Source organism: Medicago sativa, chromosome 8, assembly GCF_051527215.1.
Source record: "Medicago sativa cultivar Bolivia chromosome 8, Bolivia_mono, whole genome shotgun sequence".
NCBI classification, from domain to species: Eukaryota; Viridiplantae; Streptophyta; class Magnoliopsida; order Fabales; family Fabaceae; genus Medicago; species Medicago sativa.
Window position 1 is genome coordinate 64,994,783 of NC_140756.1, and position 23,316 is coordinate 65,018,098.

At 33.3% G+C, this 23,316-nt stretch overlaps 1 protein-coding gene across 18 annotated transcripts; it reads left to right on the top strand.

The window, feature by feature from the left end:
- Window positions 1-6,082: 6,082 nt before the first annotated feature.
- On the top strand, window positions 6,083-14,724 carry LOC146900531 (uncharacterized). 18 transcript variants are annotated; one of them, XM_085736177.1, is made up of 21 exons: window positions 6,083-6,598; window positions 6,990-7,060; window positions 7,165-7,219; window positions 7,400-7,429; window positions 7,503-7,612; window positions 7,740-7,784; window positions 8,126-8,244; window positions 8,588-8,706; window positions 9,420-9,494; window positions 9,927-9,967; window positions 10,070-10,141; window positions 10,320-10,379; window positions 10,557-10,664; window positions 11,299-11,377; window positions 11,475-11,683; window positions 12,047-12,084; window positions 12,167-12,348; window positions 12,439-12,490; window positions 12,716-12,868; window positions 13,436-13,722; window positions 13,811-14,724. In XM_085736177.1, exons 10-15 carry the CDS (start codon window positions 9,929-9,931, stop codon window positions 11,582-11,584), a joined length of 468 nt encoding a protein of 155 aa, XP_085592303.1. In that variant the 5' UTR covers window positions 6,083-6,598; window positions 6,990-7,060; window positions 7,165-7,219; window positions 7,400-7,429; window positions 7,503-7,612; window positions 7,740-7,784; window positions 8,126-8,244; window positions 8,588-8,706; window positions 9,420-9,494; window positions 9,927-9,928; the 3' UTR covers window positions 11,585-11,683; window positions 12,047-12,084; window positions 12,167-12,348; window positions 12,439-12,490; window positions 12,716-12,868; window positions 13,436-13,722; window positions 13,811-14,724. The 18 variants fall into 18 exon arrangements, with proteins under 18 accessions (XP_085592303.1, XP_085592307.1, XP_085592310.1 ...); XM_085736181.1 differs by having other exon boundaries at window positions 7,506-7,612; XM_085736184.1 differs by lacking the exon at window positions 7,165-7,219 and having other exon boundaries at window positions 13,436-13,537; window positions 13,638-13,722.
- Window positions 14,725-23,316: the final 8,592 nt, after the last annotated feature.

Below are 23,316 nucleotides of genomic sequence, written 5' to 3' on the forward strand. Positions count from 1 at the left end.
GAGATTATGTATTTGAAAATGAAAGATTGTGACGAACCAGTATTCGGGGAAGGTCCTGATCTTGAATCAAGATGGGGTCTGATATTCGACGGAGCTGTGAATGCTTATGGTAGCGGAATAGGAGCAATCATTATCACTCCTAAGGGTGCACATATACCCTTCACTGCCAGGCTAACGTTCGACTGTACAAACAACATGGCAGAGTACGAAGCATGTATTTTGGGTATCGAAGAAGCCATCGATCTAAGGATCAAGAACCTCGACATTTACGGTGACTCAGCTCTCGTAATCAATCAAATCAAAGGAGAATGGGAAACTCGTCACCCCGGCTTGATTCCCTACAAAGACTATGCAAGGCGGTTACTGACCTTCTTCAACAAAGTTGAGTTGCACCACATACCTCGTGATGAGAACCAGATGACAGATGCTCTAGCTACCTTATCTTCGATGTACCAAGTAAATCGTTGGAATGAAGTGCCATTGATCCGTATCAGACGTCTCGAGAGACCTGCTCATGTATTCACTACCGAAGAAGTTGTTGATGACAAGCCATGGTTCCATGACATCAAGTGTTTTCTTCAAAGTCAAGAGTATCCACTCGGAGCATCCAACAAAGATAAGAAGACTCTAAAAAGATTATCTGGCAATTTCTTCCTGAACGGGGACATTTTATATAAAAGAAACTTCGATATGGTATTACTCAGATGTGTAGACAAGCACGAAGCAGATCTGTTGATGCATGAAATACATGAAGGATCTTTCGGAACTCATTCTAGTGGACATACAATGTCCAAGAAGATATTAAGAGCAGGCTATTACTGGATGACAATGGAAGCTGATTGTTACAAACATGCCAGAAAATGTTACAAATGTCAGATCTATGCCGATAAGATTCATGTGTCGCCAACTGCACTCAATGTTCTTTCTTCTCCGTGGCCTTTCTCTATGTGGGGCATTGACATGATTGGACGAATTGAACCCAAAGCGTCGAATGGGCACCGCTTCATTCTAGTGGCTATTGACTATTTCACCAAGTGGGTTGAAGCTGCATCTTATGCTACTGTGACCAAGCAAGTGGTGGTCAAATTTATCAAGAACCATATCATCTGCCGTTATGGTGTCCCTAACCGGATCATTACTGACAATGGGACAAATCTGAACAACAAGATGATGAAAGAACTATGTGATGATTTCAAGATCGAGCATCATAATTCTTCGCCTTACAGACCTCAGATGAATGGTGCTGTCGAAGCTGCAAATAAGAACATAAAGAAGATCGTCCAGAAGATGGTGGTGACTTATAAAGATTGGCATGAAATGCTTCCCTTTGCATTACACGGATATCGTACGTCCGTACGCACGTCAACAGGGGCAACACCTTTCTCATTGGTATATGGTATGGAGGCAGTACTCCCTGTAGAAGTTGAGATTCCTTCAATGAGAGTTTTGATGGAAGCTGAGTTATCAGAGGCTGAATGGGTTCAAAGTAGATATGACCAGTTGAATCTGATTGAAGAGAAGCGCATGACTGCCTTGTGTCATGGACAACTTTATCAGAAGAGGATGAAGCAGGCTTTCGACAAGAAAGTTCGTCCCCGTGAATTCAAAGAAGGTGATCTCGTTCTCAAAAAGATCTTGACCTTCCAACCTGACTCCAGGGGCAAGTGGACGCCTAACTATGAAGGCCCATATGTTGTCAAAAGAGCCTTCTCCGGTGGTGCCATGACTCTTCAAACCATGGATGGTGAAGAACTTCCACGTCCTGTAAACACAGATGCAGTCAAGAAATACTTTGTCTAAAAATTATAAGAACAGCTCGGTAAGTCGAAAACCCAAAAAAAGGGCGGCTTAGGCAAAAATGAGCGTCTCGGTGGGACGAAAACCCGAAAGGGCGGTCCAGGCAAAAATTAGAGACAATAAACAGAAAATCATTATCCTGATAGGCTGAAAACCCGAAAGGGCAGTCTATGCAAAAGTTAAGGATTTTTAAAAAAAAAAAAAAAAAAAAAAAAAAAAAAAAAAAGACAAAGCAACTGCATCCGAGTCAGGCACATTTACCTGAGACATACCTGCTATCAAAGAATCTCCAATCTGAAGCATCAAAAGCAGTTGGATTTCAAAGTTATTAGAGAGAATAGAATTGTGAAGTTCAATGTACCTCTCCATTTCAAATTACCATTTTTCAAACTTTGTAAAGATCTAGGGAGTCGCGCCATTGGCAGGCCACCATTCAAATCAAATTGTTGAGCCTTTGTCCCTTTACTTGAAATTCTCATTTGTTCTATTTTTCAAAATCCTTCTATTATTTGATGATGATATTTTTAAAGCAAAATTCTTAAAACTTTTTCATGTCTCTTAAAAGCATAAACAAACAAGCGCATTTTAGGACTCGAGAGTAAAAAGAAACATGCCTTAACATTATCCTCAATAATGGTTAAACTTTGTCAAACAAGCATTGCTAAAATACTGCAAAAAAAAAAAAAAAAAATTAAAAAAGGGGGCACGGCGACTAAAGTGTGTCAATGGAAGAGCATCCTGTGTCGGCTTACAAATGGCGACTTTCTTCCAGGCTTTTAATGGGTTCTCTCTCCAGAAAACATCACTTGATTACTTTGTCCCCAATGAGAATTATTGAATGCTTGTAACGTCGGGCCACTTCTTTTGGACCTACCCAATATTGTCTCAACAGTCTTACAGTTACACTGTCATTTGAGTCTCATACGTATTCATTCATCCATGCATACACTACATGCATACATAGCACGCATACAAATATTATAGTTACTTTACCATATTCATATAAATACTACATTCATTCATTCATGGCAAAACATTATATTCGTACATAGCAAGCATTACAAATACTATTCATACATAACACATTTTTATTCAGTTGTAAAGGTTACAGATACATAACACATTTTTAGAAGTAAATATTACAAATACCTAACCATGATCTAATCACGACCTCTACGGGAGCAAATCTCCATAGCCCAAGCCAAGACAAATAACGGTAAACCCAACAATACCGCAATTACAACTCCAATGTCTCTTATTCCTTTATCCACTTCTTCATGATGGAGGATTCCGATGAAAACAAATGCAAGAAGAGTAGTGACTATGAGAATGAATATGGCCATTTTGAAAGTATGGATGGAGGTTTTTGAGAAGTGATGTGAAAAATGAGGAAAGAATGTGAGGTATTTATAGAAAGTGGAGGGAATATAGCCGTTAGAAGGAAAGAGAAAAAATGGGGGCTACTTTTCACTATTCATGACCGATAAAGGAGGGAATATAGCCGTTATTTTACCGTTACCTAGCCGTTGGGAGGCTCAAACGGTACGCACAAATAAATCACCTCATGGTAATGAACAAAAAAAATTAACACTTCACATGTCAATCATATTTCAAGTTACCAGTTCACCAACGGACGCTTGAATTTACCTTTTTATATCTTGTTCCAAGTCACCAAGTTCACCAACGGACGCTTGAGTTTACCCTTTTATCTTGTTTCAAGTTACAAAGTCCACCAACGGATGCTTGAGTTTACCTTTTGTCTTAAGTTACCAAATCCACCAACGGATGCTTGAGTTTACCTTTTGTCTTGTTTCAAGTTACCAAGTCCACCAACGGATGCTTGAGTTTACCTTTTTGTCTTGTTTCAAGTTACCAAGTCCACCAACGGACGCTTGAGTTTACCTTGTTATTTTATTTCAAGTTACCAGTTCACCAACGGACGCTTGAATTTACCTTTTTATATCTTGTTCCAAGTCACCAAATCCACCAACGGATGCTTGAGTTTACATTTTTTCTTGTTTCAAGTTACCAAGTCCACCAACGGATGCTTGAGTTTACCTTTTTGTCTTGTTTCAAGTTACCAAGTCCACCAACGGACGCTTGAGTTTACCTTGTTATTTTATTTCAAGTTACCAGTTCACCAACGGACGCTTGAATTTACCTTTTTATATCTTGCTCCAAGTCACCAAGTTCACCAACGGACGCTTGAGTTTACCCTTTTATCTTGTTTCAAGTTACAAAGTCCACCAACGGATGCTTGAGTTTACCTTTTGTCTTAAGTTACCAAATCCACCAACGGATGCTTGAGTTTACATTTTTTCTTGTTTCAAGTTACCAAGTCCACCAACGGATGCTTGAGTTTACCTTTTTGTCTTGTTTCAAGTTACCAAGTCCACCAACGGACGCTTGAGTTTACCTTGTTATTTTGTCACAAGTTACCAAGTCCACCAACGGACGCTTGAGTTTACCTTGTTATTTTGTCACGAGTTACCAAGTCCACCAACGGATGCTTGAGTTTACATTTTTATCTTGTTTCAAGTTACCAAGTCCACCAACGGATGCTTGAGTTTACCTTCCTATCTTGTTACAAGTTACCAAGTCCACCAACGGATGCTTGAGTTTACCTTTTTTATCTTTGTTTCAAGTTACCAAGTCCACCAACGGACGCTTGAGTTCGCCTTGTTATTTTGTCACAAGTTACCAAGTTCACCAACGGATGCTTAAATCTACCTTTCATCATGTTTCAAAGAGTCAGTTCCAACCAAATGAACAATTTGAAATCACATTTTTATTTTCTTGAAAGTGTCATCCCCAGCCAAGCTGTACAAGTTGATATCACTAAGAAGTTTTGTCCCCGTTTAAATTATCATTTCAAACCAATGTGATATGAGGATAATTTTCTTCCCCAGTTGAACTACATTCTCCTAGCAGAGTCGGATCCCTTTCTTCAAACAAATTTGGGTGTCCCGTTGTTGTTTCTCGTCTCAGTCAAATTATCTTTGTCATCCTGCATTCATAATCGCATCATGAGCATTTCATAGCATCTTAGGTCAAAAAATGGTGTACTTTTGTATTTAAGTCTCTTCATTCCATCAAATCAAAGATTCCATCTTCAAGTCTCCGGACGAAGAAACTTAAATAGGGGCATCTGTCATACCCCAATTTTTGACCTAAGAGCCCTACATTCATACACCGACACATGTTTTGACCCCGATTAATCTCAGCCTTTTCAATGAAAAATTCGGCAGAGAGGTATTTTAAAATACCTCATAGATTGGTTCCGAGTCGGGCCCTCTTCTCTCTTTTTTTATTATTGTTATTATTTTCCATCTTTTATTTTTAATTTTTGTTTTAACATTTAATTTTTTATTATAATTAATTTTTATTATTGTTGTTGTTGTTATTATTATTATTATTATTATTGATATTATTTTTTTATTATCATTTTTTTATTATTATTGCCAAGTCCACATCCAAACAGTCAGTCCACAAATCTCATTGAGCAACGGCGGATGTCACGGAGATTGCACATTTTTTTCTCCATAATTTTTCTTCTCTTCCACCTAATCCATCACACTTTGTCTGTTCAATAAACCAAATCCAGCCCTATAAAATCAACCTGCAATTCACACAAAAAAAGGAGGAGAATAGAACAAAAAAACACCAAAATTTTGCACACCAATTACACGCTCAAACCTGCAAAAATTGAACACAAGAGCTGCAAACACAACACTATCACATACACACACACACACACTAAACTCATCATTCACAACACATACACATGCACAATACAGCAACATCACAGAACCGGCCTCACACAATCAGCCTTCATACAAACAAAGCCACAACTACCCTTGTACCAGTTTCAACAAAAACAACATCATCAACAAACAACATTCAAACCGTACCGACCCATAATCACACATCAACACAACAAACTCAAAGCCTCTAAACCGATCCATTTTCAAAAGGTATTTAGATCTAGGATTATTTTTGTTTGTTTGTTATTGTTGTTTGTCAAGTTTAAATAAAAAAAATCAAGAAAAAAGAGAGAAGAAAGAAAAGAAACAAAGGTGTAGAAGAAGTAGAAAACGAAATAGAAGAGAAAAGATAGGGAAGAGAATAAAAATAATAAAGAAAGAGAAGGAGAAAAATTAAAGAAGAAGAAGAACTAACAGAGAGAGAGAGCGTGAGAGAGAGGGAATGGAGAGAGAAGAATAAGTTGAAATGAGTAGAAAACATGAGGAAAAGAAAGAGAAAAGAAAGGAAAGAATAAATCTACTAAACCAAATATGAAAATCAATGTCCGTAGAAATTACCCTTTTGCCCTTATTAAGGGCATTTTCGTCAATTAGTAAATGGACTCCTCTTGCCTATATATATGTGAAAAGAAAAAAAAAACAAAAGAAGGGGGACGAGAGAAACGGGAACGAGAGGAAGAAGGGGGACAAGAGAGAGGAAACAGGAACAGAGAAAGAAGGGTGGACGAGAGAAAGAAGGGTGAGAGAGGGAGTACCGCCGGCGGTGGGAGGGAGGCAATCTTGGTTTTGATCGGAAAAGTGATCTAAAAAACGCGTTCTTCTCCTTCTCTATTCTCAAACACGGCCTCACCATCTCTTCTTTCTTTTCCATCAAATTTCATCAATCTAATTGCATGCATGTCTCCAAAAAGTTTTTTTTTTATGATTTTAATGATTTTGTGGGTTTGGTTTATTGTTTGTTGATTTCTGTTTAATTTACTGTTATTTTGGTTCATTTTTGCAGATAGTTCTGTCTCATTGGTTCTTCTTCATTGAAGGTAATTTCCTTATCTCTGATGAATCTAAAATCATGATCAACTGTATTTTTTTGTTTTCTGTTCTATTCTTGCTTTGGATATGAGATTGCATGTTAAAGGTTTTGATTTTTGAAAAAAAAAAATCAGTCAGACGGTGATTAGGGTTCCAAATTGAAGTTTCTGGGTTTGTTGTTTAGTGATTTTGTATTTATTGTTTCTTTTAAGATTTCTTCCCCATTTTATTGTCCTGTTATTGAAATCAATTTGTGAAATTGTTGCTGTGCTGTTTGGGATGAAAAGCTAGAAACCATAAGCTGTTTGTGGGATGAATTTGTGAAATTGTTTTTTCTTTTTTTTATTCAACATTGATTCTGGTTGCATGTTTTGAGAAAGTTGTTCTTATTATTTTAAGGGTTTTATTTTAAGAGAAGATTGATGCAGATGGAAAGAAGAAGGAAGAAGGGAATGCATTGTTCAAAGCTGGTAATTGTTATGTTCTCAGTCATGTGATTTTATTTAAACAAATTATTTATTTTAGATTTTTGCTTTATAAGTTATCAGTTATGACTTTTGTTTGATGTAAAAAGTGAATTGATGTAAAAAAATAAATGGGTTGGGAGAGGCGCTCACCAAGTGTTTGAGGTAATGTCTCAATATGTGAAATAAAATTTCTCAATTTGTATACTTTTGAACTATTGTTATCAGATTGTTTAGAAAGTAGCAGTTAAGTTGTTGTGGGGTATGTTTGAATTGATGTTTTAGTGTTTGGGTTAAAATTGAAGTCTTTAGAAGCAATAAGTTGTCAATTAATTTGTTTTGCAGAAGCTTAAGTTGGAATACAAGTTGTTGCAGGTATGTTTATTTGTTCTTTATATTGGAGTTTTTGTCTTGCTGAGGCCGTATTTAATTTTGGCATCTGATCCAGAAGCTTGCCAAGCGTTTTTATGGTCCGTGTAAGCTGGTCAGGCGGATAGCTGAAACCATATGAAGGTGACCCAAATACAACAGCCCTGCACCTGCCAAATTCTGTAGAAGGTAATTCACTTCTGATTCACCCTTTACAAGTTCTGGATTAGAAGGATATCTCTAATGGATGGTCTTTTATGAAGTGCTATATATGAAACTTTGAAATATAAGACATTTGGTGCGGTTTGAATTTCAGGAAATAATAAGTGTTTAAGCTGCGTGAAAATTTTCAATATGCAAGGTAATTTTCTGTGATGTACTAATTATGCATCAGGAACTGTAATTAATTTACATCTGTTGATATATCATGATATGTGTGATTTTTCAATGCAATTGTGTTTGCAACTTCCAAGCACTTGGAATTAGTAGGCATTTTCTACCGTTTGAATTTCCAGATTTAATTAAGCGCTTAAGTTTAACAGTCGATGTTTCAACTGATTGAAATGTTTGTTAATCTCCGTTCCAGACTTTCTTTTTGGAAGAATCTTTTTCTGTAACTTTGCTTCAGCCTGAAAAGAAAACAGACACAGGGGAAAATAGTTCCCGTATTTGCTGTGATGTGTGTGAATTTGACAATTTCAGGATATGTTGAGGATGATATCACAGTGAATTTTCTCAAAAATTTTAAACCTGATGAAATCCTCACTTTGGACAATGCTGATCGTCGGTGTAAAAAGCTGAAAGGGTTGGCTTTCTCTAAGGTTTGCAGATCATTTGAAACTTCTTTGCCAAGCTTTCATATTTTATTTCTGTTATACACCTATAACTATATATGAGAGAAAATTATAATTTACTGAAATAGATTCTTAAAACTCATCCCAATCTCTATCCCTACTTAGCATCATAATCTGTAATTTTGATTCAAGGGTTATTTCCTGCATTTATCGAAGTTTCAGTACGTCCAAATCAGTATGAGAAGAAAATGATATGGTTTCCAACTAATTAGTACATCATAGTATTATAAATAACAATCATTCCATTCCGATCAACATATGAGAGGAACACGAGATTAAGTTTCGTATGTTTTTAATATTTTTTGCGTAGAACATGAGAGGAACAATATGGGACTGGTTGCATTTTAATGACTGTCAACTATGGCTGTGCATGCTCTTTCCTCTGAAACGCAACTGACAGTTTCGACACAATAGTTTCGACACAATTAGGTATTTTATCTCTCTTCTATCTTATATATCTGTGTGATTATATTTAGTCAAAAATTGTTGAATTCATTTGTTGATTCAAATTCTGGTATATCATGCTATTTGTTTTATTGTTGAATTTAATTGTTTCAAATTCTGGACTATACTTTGAGCACAAGGTTGTGGTAAGAAACTGAGAAACCCCTTCAACAATTTTAACAGCGTGCTTATGTTTTTGTTTTATTGCTTCATTTTACATTTTTTAAAGAATAAGTTACTTGGTTTTCATTTTGGTTGAAAATATATGTGCAATGGAGTATGGACTTTATTTCATGTTCTTGAGCAGACCTCACTTAAGTTTTAATATATAAAAATTCATGTTCAGTGAGGTAAATCACTTCCAAATTCTGACTTTATGTTCCACCCTCTTGAAGATTTACAAGTTATTCAATATATATGACATTCAATTGATTCTCTTGGCTTCAAATAAAACTTTTTAGATTGTTCTGAACCAACTGAGGTAATTCTTAAGTCATTTTTAACACAACTGTTATCCATAAATATGTGCTTTCTTTACAACTCTACTTGGTAAAAAAGGTCAATCCGAAGTTGGCAGCTACTGAGAAAGCCTTTGCATTATCAGTATGGACAACATCAATGGTCATTTTTTGTTGATGTGGATTAGTTCTGATTGCTTTAGGGATGCTTTCATTTTGGCAATTTTTGACACAATGCAGGGTGTTCTATCTGTAGTAGTGCTTTGTCTTATACTGTTGATTCGTCCATTTCAGTGGCAGAGTTTACTGCTCTCGGTGAGTCTGTCAATTCAACAACCTCTGGTTTGAGATTTTTCTTGGGGCTTTACAAAGTCCAACAATATCTTTTCAAGTTTTGCCTGCAAAAATGATTGATTTTCTAACTTTATGAATATAATGCAGTTATTGTTACTTTTGTTCTTATAAAAATGAATTCTGATTTGAATATATGCTCAAATACAAAAAAAATTAATCTTTTTAATCTTAAGTTTTTGAAATTACCTTAAAGCAAGTTACCTTTTAAATAGAATTTAAAAAAAAATCAACTTAAAATTATGATACTTTTGAATTGATGAAGTATTAGTTAGTTTAAATTTTCATGCCTGTTTACAACTCATTCTAGGGAATTTTTTGAACCATTTCAACCTAAAAAGTAAACTCTTTTAACCATGGAGAGTTTGATTTAATTCTGTGATTTTTATTGTGTAGGTATGAAGAGGGTTAGAGAAACTGTTGAGGAGCTTCTTGGTGTTAGTTTTCTTTTCTTCAAATACTTTGAATAATTTTTTTTTTGATTTTTCCATTGTTTTGCTTTACATTGAAAAAAAGTTTTGATTTTATTTGTTTTTCAGGTTTATGAAGGAAACCAAGGTTGGCCCTTTATTAAAGAGGGTTCTTACAAGCTGCTATTGAAACTATTCTTTGTAAATAATTCAGAAATTTTACACTTATTTATTATTTTTTATTCACAGTAAGTTCTCATGATATTCATAAATGGAAATGTGTAATTATACATTGATTTTTTAACCAAACTGAAGTTTTGCGCTGAATTTTTGTCTGTCATAGTTATATATAACCTAACACGTTCATTATCATTTGTAGGCGGATATATTTTTAGCACCTCAGTTACATGCTGCATCTAAGAGATTCGACATTCACATGGTAGTATTCTATCGTCTCGATATTTTTGTGGGGGAATAAGGGATTGTAATGAGTATTGCACTTAGTGAAATTTTGAAACAATGGGAAACAGCTGAAGTATTATGTATGTTCTTTGGAAACAGCTGAGATATTATGTATGATCTTAGGATGATGGAGTCTATATAATCTGTTTTGTAGCATCAGAGAGCATGGAAGGCTTTGAATTGGACTCATAAGTTGAGTTTATTGACGATAGTTATCTGTGGAATAACATCTTCATCAGAGATTTCTACAAATAAGCTTGAGGTTACTTCTCTTGCCTAGAATGTCAATCTCAATTTTTACTATTTTTTATGTTACAGGTCAGGTCCTGCTTTTATATGGTTGATCCCCTTTTAAAATGATATTTAGTCCTGTTCCGGGTAGAGCTTCTAGGATCTCTTCCCGCAGTATGTGCATGTCATTTGGTTTATGTAAAACTATATGCATTAGGTGGAAAAATTAATGTAAACTCTATAAACTATATTTGGAGTACTTTCTCCATATTCTGTAGCTAGATTATAAATTGGTATATATGACTGAAGTATTACAAGTTGGTCTTATGATGAATTGGTAAATTTTTATACAGGGTTCTCAGTGGTATGCTTAAAATTTGATTTGAATAATTGCAATCTTTTTCGAGAAATTAGAAGTAGCTTAGCTTTTACATTTATGCAGAATATTAATAATGTATATGATTCCAAACCATGCCCTTATTGATAGCTATAAACGACTTGGCTCTGTTGTGAATTAACCTTTCCAAATTTCTTATGGTTTTTAAATGAAGATACTAACAACACCAAAAAATGGAAGATTAAGTAATTATTGCTATAATTCATATCATCTTATTGTATATTTTTTTCAATGTATATTCATTATGGTTCCTATGAATTGATTACAGGGAAATGATGATGATAATGATGCATGGTTTGTTGAAATTTCTTTTATGGCTCGTGTTTTTTCCTGCATAATTCTATTAGGTACCTTAAAATAAACTATTATTGTTTTATGAAAACTTTGTTTCCTACGTTACATTTTTTTTATATCTATGTGACTTTTACCTTTTTCATTTTGAAGGACTTTTCATGATTGTGAGTTTTATGATATTGAAATGCCTTGGAGCTGATTATGGCGAAATTCACAATGTCGTTGAAGCGCAAGAAGTAACTGAAACCGAAGCATTATAAAGAGAGGCCATAGTTAGTATGACCAGCTATGCGAGTTCAGATGCAGCTGTTCCACTTTCAATCCCACTAAATAAGTGCAACCATGGGACAGTTTTGAATGTGAGTTAGACTGCTGAAAGCTATGTATTATGTGCATAAAAGGCATTTTCTGGCAAATTTGAGGGAAAATTTAACACTGAAAATCTGAAAAATAAAACACTTTATGTTTAAAAATATATAGTATTATTTGTATATATTTTTAAACATAAAGTGTTAGGCCTCGACAGCCAACGTAAGACTTTGTCGAATCTCTATGACATGTAGCCGACCCCACTTAGTGGGATAAGGCTTGGTTGTTGTTGTTGTTGTTGTTGTTGTATTTGTGAAGTAGATAGATATACACCTATGTATTTAGGTAGGAATGCTATTGCATAAAAATGCCATTGAACAAAGTTTGAAATTTAGTGGTTATGTATTTTGCAGGTAACAGTGCAGTGCCTTACACCAAGAAAAAAACTCAGGTTTGTATTGAAGGGAGATCTTTTATATAATAATTATAATGTCTATTATTACATTAAATAGTGATCTCTTGCAAATTTTCAGGGATTAAGAATCAAGGGAAACAAATCTCATTTGAAGGCCATGAGTGAAAATAATCATGAAGTTATTGTCAAGTCAAATAGGTCTGATTGTTCATGTGTACAGAGTGTTGAATCTTCCTTTGTTGCTGATGTGTACTCTACATTATGACCTAAAGAAATTGAAACTATGGTAAAATTTCAAAGGTGATATTTATGAGTTTAGATGTGGTTGTAAAATGTCTTGCTTTCGCTATCTTCCTTCATTTTCCTGATTTCTTTACATCATTTTTGCAGGTTGCGAGATTATATGAGTGGGTTGTGTTATGAGGGCAACTTACATATCCAGGTTAGCTTCTATTATTTTTTGGTTTATTTCGTTGCATTTTGTTTCTTTGTAGATGATCTTAGGTGTGCCTCTTTAATGATTTTAATGGTGTTTTTTTACAATACTATATAACTTCATTTTACCAGCACATTCCGTTTACAATATGCTGGTTCTTTTATTTAGAGTTAATCACAAGATTCATTGTTTTGTTCCCTAAAAATAGTCTTCTTTTATTGTTGTGTGCAGAATATCCAATTTTTGTATATTTTCACATTATGCACTCATCTGTCTATGCTCTTTGTGTTTCCACCATCTCAGCATATTGGTGATGATATTGCTTTTGTTGGAAAGGACATCTGGAATTTGAAGACATATATGGTTGAATATGAATTCACATCTGTAAGTTAATATGTTTTGCCACTGAGAACCTCAATCCTTTTTATCTAACATCAGGTTTATGGTTGAATTTGAAATCGCATTGGTAAAATGTCTATACTTGAACATTCTTTGTTTTGATCAAGCATATATGAATGTGAAGTTTTCATGTATTTTTCAATGAAGCAATTATGTGTGTCATATATACGTTTGGCGTGACATGTAAAACTGATAACCGCTTTGTTTATATATGTGTGTCATTGATTTCTTCACACCTAAGTAATCCATATATTTCATCCAGTGGACATTTGGTTGCAATTTTGTTACAATGTAGTTTCTTTTTAGTATGCTCTAGGGTTATTTTTACATATAGTTTCATCGCTTGCTTATAGGTAAACACTTTGTATAGACACCATCGGTTTAAATTTATCAAAAGTTGGCCTTATAACAGTTTCATAGCTTTGCTTTGTATGCTGGATACCAAGGCAGTAATCCAATTTATCACTCATTGCTCATCCTTCTTTTTGTTCCAAACTATATTTTCACTGCTAATGCAGACAAGAAGTGTGACATTATTTGCTAATTTGCTAGGACAAGGCAAGGCTTCCAACGTGTTTTGCCAAAGAGTATGGTGTGGCCCTTGACGACTATGTAATGTTGCGTGATCCGAAGCGAAACGTCACCATTGTTCAAGTTGAAAAGAAGAATGGGAAAGTTTACATTATAACTTTGTTTTTGCCAATATCATTGTGATGAGAGGAAAAAAACTCGGTTTATCTTTTGTATTTTCAAGGTTCTGTTTGTACGTTTTTAAAACACACTAAATAGCAAAACTCCAATTTCACAGTTTCTCTTATTGTGAAGGAAAATATCGATAAGTAAGGATCATTTTAATGAATTTTACATCATGCTTTGGTTCAAGTTTGAACTGAATGTTTGACATATGATTCTTGATTATTATTGCAGAAATACCGACTTCATACGCGGAGAGTTCCAGCTGCAAGTGGTACTGATCACTCTGTTGTAGTTCTTGGAGGTTTATGGATGCCTCAAGAACAATACAATGACTCTTCCAAAGGTGATAGCATGGAAAACGATGATGATGAAAAATCTGAGAATTATAGGATACACTACTTCGAACTAAAGATGATAATGTATGCCAAGAAATATGTAAATTTTGACGTCAAATGGCATTACATTATATTCATGTAAATTTTGGTGATTGAGTTTTGGGTGGTGCTAAAGGTCTAACACAATTACTATTTTTGCTTCAGTCATTCCCGTCTTAAAAATCTATATCTATTTTATTTTGGAATATGATTTCATACTTTTAGTATTTGGAATAATTGCTGGCATCTATTTCTGAATTCAATTGGGTCATTAGGTATAACATATTGCAAATCAAATCATATTCTCAAAGTTAGAATAGGTTGTGTTCTTAGAAAAATTATGCATGATGTTAAATTTTATAATTTTTCTATTATATTCTGTAGCATTTCCTTAATCACATCTCAAAGAGCATATTGAAAAGAAAGTATCTTCGCATGAAACTCGAAGATGTCGAAACTTACAAGATTTACAAATGTAAAATAAGGACTGCCGGAAGAAGGAATGCTGAAAAGTCTATGTGTGGTGAATGGCATAAATTTGTCATCGATAGGGGTTTGAAAAAAGATGACAAATTGATTTTTGACTTGGAGAATCCACCAACAAAGATGTGGGTTGAGCATGTACGCATCCACTAGCAAGTTTTTTGTAAATGAAATTTTCCGATTATGAAGTTGTTTTAGCTATAATCTCATGAATGCATGCTGCATAAGCAATATTTTGTTATTTCGGTTACAATTTAAAGTTAAATGACTTAGACAATTTTATGTTAACATGGTTGATAGTTTCCCACTTTTCCATTTATTACTCGTGATAAGTCGTCTTCATCTATTATAGTCTATCCATCCAATATAATATTTTTCCCAAAAGCATAAACATTATAAGCAATCATTCATGAGAACAAAATATTACATAATGAAAGTAGGGGGTGGATCATATGGTTTATGGTAGACCTGTCTAGGATTTGATATATTATGGATCATGGTTTATTATATTTATATGCATGTAATATCTATATTTGGAATCAGTTTACTTTTAAGCGTATTAACAAATATGTGTTTGCCAACAAAATTAACCGAAAAAAGCAATCCACCCCGTGCGAAGCACGGGTTTGTAACTAGTAAAATAAAGAAAAAGTAGGAGAAGTAGACATAAAAACGTGAGTGTGGTGGTGAGTGGGGTTTATATGTTCCTCCGTTCCAATGTGTGAGGGTGCGTGGTGTTATCATGCACCCATGCGCCCTTGACCTTTGATTCTCGATCCAACAGCATGCAACATTCACCTCTTGATCTGATCAGAGCCGTTGATCAAATCAACGGCCCATTCTGAATCTCCAGTCTCTTTTATTTATTTTTTTCTTCTTTATGCATTTCTATTTTTATCATGCATTTTTATTTTATTTTTGCATCACGTTTATTATTTATTATTATCATATGCATATTTAAATTTCTGTCATTTATTTTATTGCATAGATTTAGAATGTAATTAGGACAAATGTAATACAAAAAATGAAAAATAGTGTGCGTGTGCGTGAGTTTTATTTATCGCTTTATGTATTATTATCATGGATTATGTGGTGACTCAACGTCACTACAAAAGTCCATGCGCTTTTATTTTTACCGCTCCGTTAGTTTAATTTTCATTTAATATTCAAAATAACAAAAACATGCAAATAATCAAGAATCACAAAAATACTTTTATAAACAAACCTTGATCTTAAATCAAGTGACGTCTTTTTTATGATTCTTTCTTAATCAAATCATCAATCAATTCTAATTCTATTTTGAGTCATCTTTCATTTAAATTAAAAAACACAAACAAATTCTCATTTGTCATTTGACTTTTCCTTTTAAAACCATTTTCAAAAACATTAAAAAACACAAAAACAAATCAAACGTCAATTTCAACCCCGAACTACGAGGTTTTGATCCCTCACGGGTACGTAGGCATAGGACATGCGTCCTTCCAAATCAATAAAAAATGTAGATAAATTAGGTCTCTATTTTTTTCCATCATTTCAAATTCCATTTTTTTAGCAAGCAAGTTTATAGCACAAAAGTTAAATAAAATCAAGAGGTTCTCGTAGAGTACTACGAATATTTAGGGTGCTTAAAACCTTCCCTAAATATAACCAACCCCCGAACCCTTAATCCCTAAAAAACGTGGTATTTGAACCTTTTTCCACTTTCTTTTGAAAAGAATTAAATGTTCAGTCGTGAAATCAAAAAATGGGTCTTTCGACCGACCGAAAAATGACGCGACAGGGAGGAAGGAAAATTATTTTTAAATCTTGAAGAAATAGAACAAAAACTTGATGCTGTATGTTCAGAAGATCCTTTGGATAATCTGAAAAATACAAATCATGAACTTGTTACAATCAAATTACGAGATCCCAATAAGGAGATTAATGTAAAATATAAAATGCCTTATTCAGTTCAAGATAAATTAGAATTTCAAAAAGATATAAAAGAACTTCAAGAAAAGAAGTTAATTACTCCATCTGCAAGTCCACATTCAGCACCCGCTTTTTATGTGACAAATCACAATGAAATAAAAAGAGGAAAAGCTAGAATGGTGATAAATTATAAGAAACTCAATGATGCTACAATCGGAGATTCTTATAAATTACCACGAAAAGATTATATTTTGCAGAAAATAAAAGGATGTGATTGGTTTTCATCCTTTGATGCAAAATCAGGATATTATCAAATTAGACTTTCAGAAGGAACTAAGCCTTTAACAGCTTTTTCATGTCCACAAGGTCATTACCAATGGAATGTCCTTCCGTTTGGACTAAAACAAGCACCATCTATATACCAAAGATTTATGGATAATGCTCTTAGAGGATTAGAACATATATGTTTGGCATATATTGATGATATTTTAGTTTTTACAAAAGGAACTAAAGAACAACATCTTAAAGATGTAGAGATTGTTTTAAACAGAATTTCAGAAAAGGGAATTGTTATTTCAAAAAAGAAATCACAATTAGCCAAAAAGGAAATTGAGTATTTAGGCCTTATTTTTAAAGAAAATGGCACCCTCGATTTATCTCCACATGTTCAGGAAAAGATCCAAGCTTTCCCTGATGAATTGAAAGACCGAAAACAAATTCAAAGATTTTTAGGATGTTTGAATTATATTGCCAATGAAGGATTTTTCAAAAATTTGGCAACTGAAAGAAAGATTTTACAGAAAAAGATATCTGAGAAAGTTCCATGGTCATGGACTGAACAAGATACTCTAACTGTAAAAACTATTAAAAGAAAAATTAAAGTTTTACCCAGCTTATACAATCCAACAGAAAATGATTTTTTAATTGTTGAGATTGATGCTGATAAAACAACCTGGGCAGGTTGTATGAGAGCTCTACCTAATGGTAAAGCGATACTGAATCTTGATGATTCAGGAAACTATGTTGGTGATGTAACCCATCAACAAGGAATGAAAGATACTGGAGCAACCCAGTACGCTAAGTCTAGTAGCTCGAAAGAGAAATTAGACAAACTCTCTGATTCATCAGAAAGATTAGTATCAAAAGATACTAAGATTGATTATTCTTATGAAAATATTAAAAATAAGATAAAAGATGAAGATCTTTTACTTTGTAAATATGTTTCAGGATCATTTACAGATACCGAAACAAGATATCCAATTCATGAATTAGAAACATTGAGTTGTGTTAAAGTTTTAACAAAATGGCAAATGGAATTAATTCCAACCAGATTTTTATTAAGAACAGATTCCAAATATGTAACTGGATTTTGGAAATATGACCTTCGCGTCAATTATAAATATGGAAGACTTGTAAGATGGCAGATGAAACTCCAACCGTTTCACCCATATATTGAATATATAAAATCTGAAAAGAATTGCTTTGCAGATGCATTGACAAGAGAATGGAAGCAGCTATAAAGACATTACAGAATTCTCTCAGGCAAAAGCAGGAGCAAATTGCCTCTGCAAAAAATCGTCTAGAAACTCTTCTTTCTGAAGAGGGGGAGATGATATTAACAATTCAAAACCTTGAAAAACTATGCAAAAAAGAAACATCAACAGTTTCAGAATCCAAAAATACTGAAAACTGGGATCTGCTAGGTCAAGATTCTGGAAAATTCAACTATTATGTAAAATACTCAGCTCCAAAAGAGTCAAACACCCCAATTGAGTCAATAGAACCAAAAGGATGGAAATCTTCAACAAACCCAACAACTGTCCTTGCAGATTTACCAAAAACAGCTTGGGCTGATAAGGTCGAAGAAGATGAAAGAAAAAATGGAAAAGAAAAAGAATCAATTGATCAACAAACAAGCCAAAAGATTGACAGTCAACTTGGAGGCAAAAAGAAAGCTTATGTGATTTTTGATGGACCCATGAAAGGTATCTACCAAAACTGGGAAACCACAAAGTTACATACAAATGGCAAAAATGTCAGATACAAAGGTTATGAGACCCTTGAAGAAGCAAAGACAGCTTACAACGCTGTTTACAAGGAAGTTACAATAGCAAGCAATATAGTCCAGCCATCAAAAATGGAGACTAAGAAGAAAATATCTGTAGATAGAATTATCTATGGAGAAAGCAAATTTGTTAAAGAAGTCACCGTTGGAGACTACTACAAAAACTGGAGATGGTTAACCAACTACTCAGAAGAGTTAAAAACAGAATGTTTTTATCCTAGCAACAACGGGATAGAAGTAAAAGCTGTAACAGTCCCAGGTGTAAGCAAAGAGTTAGTCAGATCATTCTATGATTGTGGAATGATTAAAACAATGTATCTTCAAGAAGATGCATGAAGAAAAATTCATGAACTAGAACTTCTTCCAAAAGATATAGGCGAAATCGCTTATAAATTCAATAATAGCTTCGCAAAAGGTAAAGAGTTCTTTTTATCTTTTACTTCAACTTATCCATGGTTCGAAGACGATGAAGTTATTAAAGCCAGACACTTAATCAAGATTGGCATTTCAAATCATTCATATCCAACAAATGATGGAAGAGATGTAGATCCAAGACCAGAATGTTTTCTGCATCAAATGGAAAAATTCTACGATACTCTCATCAGATTTGGAGTAAAATTACCAAATTTCAGGGTAATTACTGCAAAGGAAAGCTTTCTAGTCTATAGTGACTCAAGGAAGCAAGCAAGAGAAGAACACCTTCAGCAAATTCTAAAGTTCGAAGAAAACTTTAGCGGGCTTGAAGCAGACTTGGGCCGTCTACCCGACCCAATCCAACAGGATTGCTGCCGACACTTTCAAAAATACAAAGGACACCAATGCAAGTGGTGTGCAAAAGACATAAATAACGTGGCAGACAAAGAATCGTTGTATGACAGTGACGTTTCACCAAACAACGAAGAAAATGTAGAAAATTAGTGGGCATGGGACCCATTTAGAGATAAGCCTTATCTCTAAGGCAATTATGTAATATAATTTTCTTTGTCGTTTTCCTCTTTCTGTCATGTCATTTCTTTTCCGTGTGCTGTAAAGGAAAGAGACGTTGTGCCAACTATGAAGGCCAACTTGTGAGTCTCTCATCCTATAAATAAGGGCCTCGAAGCTCATTTGTATTCACCATGTTTTGAAGCAATATAAGTTATATCGTTTGATATGAGCTTGCCTCTTAGTTTTTAGAACTAGTGGTCCTATAGTGGTAAAACACTATAGCTGAGAATTCTTGAGGTAATACTCTGGAGGAATTCGCCCTGAGTTGGGATAAACTCAATACAAGCAGAAAAAACTGCTGAAGAAGATCAGATTGCTGAAGCAAAACAACCCATATTTCTGAAGAAAAATCAGGTATGAATTTATCAAGAATTATTATAAAATATGTCTGAAGTTTCATATTTTGAAGGAATATCTAGTTATCATGCTGATAGCATAATAGATAATAAAATTGAAGAAGCAGATCTATCTTTAACTGCTGAAGAAAATTTTAAAAGAAAGTTTAGTAAACTTAAGGAATTTCTGTCGAGAAAAAATATTCTAAAATTCGGAATAATGGTAGGTGAGGAAGCAATTCCAATTGAAACAACTAATGGAAAAATAGTTATATCAACTATAGATAAACAACAAATCGATAAAAGACTTGGAAAATTTTCTGAGAACGAGAGAAAAAAGATTGGTTATATTCATATATCAACCATTCAAATTCTAATCAAAAGTACCTTCATGAAAGGTATTGATTCACCTCTTGAAATAGCTCTAGAAGATTCTAGAATTAGAAATAAGAAACAAGCAGTAATTGCAAAAGGAAAATGCAATCTAAAATATGGAAAGATAAAATTTGATATAAATTTACAGATGGGATTATCTCTAAAAGATATAGATTTGAATAAATCTATAGTTTTTCATTATAAGCTAAAAGATTCAACATTTATGAAAGAAGGTAATCATCCTTTTACAATTTACTACAGAATTAATTATGCTTTGAGTAATTCACATCATAGCATAGAATTCATAGGAAAAGAAACAATTCATATTGATGAATTATTTACACCATTAATTACTTTGGAAACACCAATATTTAAAGATATCACAAGAAATAGTTTTTCTTTGATAGAAGCAGAAAAGAATATGTTTGAAGAAACAGAAAAACCATTGTTTAGAAGCCAAAGTCTTCGAATAACATCACCAAATAGAGATCAAAAGGATTTTAATAATTCATTAAGTTCTCAAACTATATTTGAAGATGATGCCTCATCCTCAAATAACACTTCATTCGAACCCCCTAGGAAGGATTTCGAAATAAGCAGAGAAAAAGAACTTAAGGATCTGCATGATTCTATAAAAACTCTATCGATACAGGTTAATAAGATTAATCAAAGACTATAAAAAGTCAAAATGCCTGGATTAAATCTAAAAACAGAGTTACAACTCTATAAGCAAAAACTAGAAGAAATAATTTCTGAAATAAATTATCAAAATACAAGAATTATGTTAAAACAAATTCTTTTTGCTTCACAAGATTTAATAATCTACCATGTAGATTCTATTTCTAAGTTATTAGAAGAAATAGAAGATTTGAATACTCTTACAAGTATTCAGCAAGAAAAGGCAAAAATGCTTTTAGAACCCTTTCAAGGTTTAGCAAAAATCGAAAAAATGTTAAAACAAATAAAAACTGATCAAATGTTAGAACAAGAAAACCTCCGCTGGAGAATCAACAATTAGATATGCCTGGATTAGATCTTATAACGGAATTAAGACTCTTCAAGAAAAGGCTAGAAGACATAGTCTCTGAAATAGAATTGTATTATGAAAGAATTGTTTTTAAACAAACTCTTTACAATTCTAGAGAATTTGTTATATATCATATAGAATATATTGAAGATCTATTAAGAGATACAGAAGATTTAGAAAATCTTACTCAGATACAAAAACAAAGAGCTAAAACACTCTTAAAACCTTTTCAAGGATTATTTAAAATCGAACAAATGTTAAAAGAAGTTCGAGAAAATTCCGCTGAAAACCCCACTCCAAACCTGGTATCAGAGCAGGAAACACAATCCTAAGGGATAAACATGAAAATAAAAATAAAAAAGAAATTAAAAAATATTTTTTATATAAAACAAAAGCTTTTTAAAATCGTTTTTCCAAATAACCGATTTAAAAAAGACATCCACGTGGCACTCTCCCATTAAGCCACATAAGCGACTTTTCCAGAAAAGTCATAAAAACAACTGCACCATAGCAGTCCCCTAGAAAGAAATGTCCACTCGACCAAAGAATGCAGCAAAAAAATCTCGACCAAATAAAAAGGAATGTTCACATGTACAAATCACTTTCATCAGTGTTCAAAATCCGAATTGTTTGGTTCATATTAGTTTGAGTAGATTACGAATTTACTGAGCCTAATGACAAGTTATTTTGATTTGTGATTTATGTAATACGTTTTCAATTTTCAAACCCATAGACACGTGAAAAGAAAAATGTGAATTTTTAATTTTGTCGACGTACTTCTAAACATTTTTTAACGGTACTTCTAATGTTTTTTTAGTCTCTTTTTAATGTTTTTTGAAAAGCCAAAATGAAATATATAGAATACCAAAGATGATTCATCTCGTACAAGGCATACAAAAGAGAAACACCCAAAACAATTTACAATGTCAAGTCATCGGTACTACAACCTCCTTTTAATGTTATCAGCCAACGTTGTTTATTTTGCTTTTAAGTCAAATTATATATTTTAAATTTTTTTAAATGAGTTTTTGTAGATATCTTTAGCATATTATAAAAATTTCTTCCACAAAAATTTACAATATTTTAATAAAGAAGAATTAAATATAAATTTTTAAACATTAAAAACTTAAAAGTTCATATTCAATTCATCTTTTGTTAAAAATAAATAAATTTTTGCACAAAGAAAAAAAGATAAATTTACAAAATATATATATGTGTGTGTAATGATAATACACATCCAACTTAATTTTAGAAGATAAACATTATCATCCAACACCTATTTACTTCGGACAAAAAATGCCCTTTCTCTCTTTTTGAATTTTCACTAAATACATGCCCTTTAGCATAATTTTATCACACACACCCATAGTTTCTCTCTTTCTCTCCAAAAATCAATCACATGATCCACCAACAAAAAAATTCTTCGCATGGCTACCTTGTCTCTTACAACGGGAAGGTGAAAGAAAATAGCCATGGAAACCAATGAGATCAAACCGACCCAAAACCAAAAAAAAATATATTCATAGTCTCCAGTAAAAGCAACATGGTCGGTCGTGGTGGTGTTAAAAAACTACACATCATATTATATTATTCATAATTTAAGTAACTTTTTGAATGAAACTTCGAATAAATTTTAGGCTAAAATATGGTTTTAGTCCTTGCAAATATGCCTCGTTTTGGTTTTAGTCCCTGTGTAAAAAAAATTGTTTTTGGTCCTTGCCAAATTTTTTGTTTTTTAAAATAGTCCCTGACCCCATTTTTGTGATGATTTACATACGTGACACATGATGATTGAACCCATTTTTTAGTTTTTGGTCCCTGCAAATTTTTTTGTTTTTTAAAATAGTCCCTGCAAAATTTTTTGTTTTTTAAAATAGTCCCTGGGACTATTTTAAAAAACAAAAAATTTTGCAGGGACCAAAAACAATATTTTTTTTTTACACAGGGACTAAAACCAAAACGAGGCATATTTGCAGGGACTAAAACCATATTTTAGCCTAAATTTTAAAACTCTCTTTTTCTGATATTCTCGCTAAGCGCGAGAACTCCGTCGCTAAGCAACCATTACAAATTTTGCAGTAACAGATTTCAATGCACTGTTATTGAATGCTTGAATGGTGCAAAGCTCGAACATCCAAAGTTGAGTGAATCAACAAAAATGATAGTAATATTTAATTTGG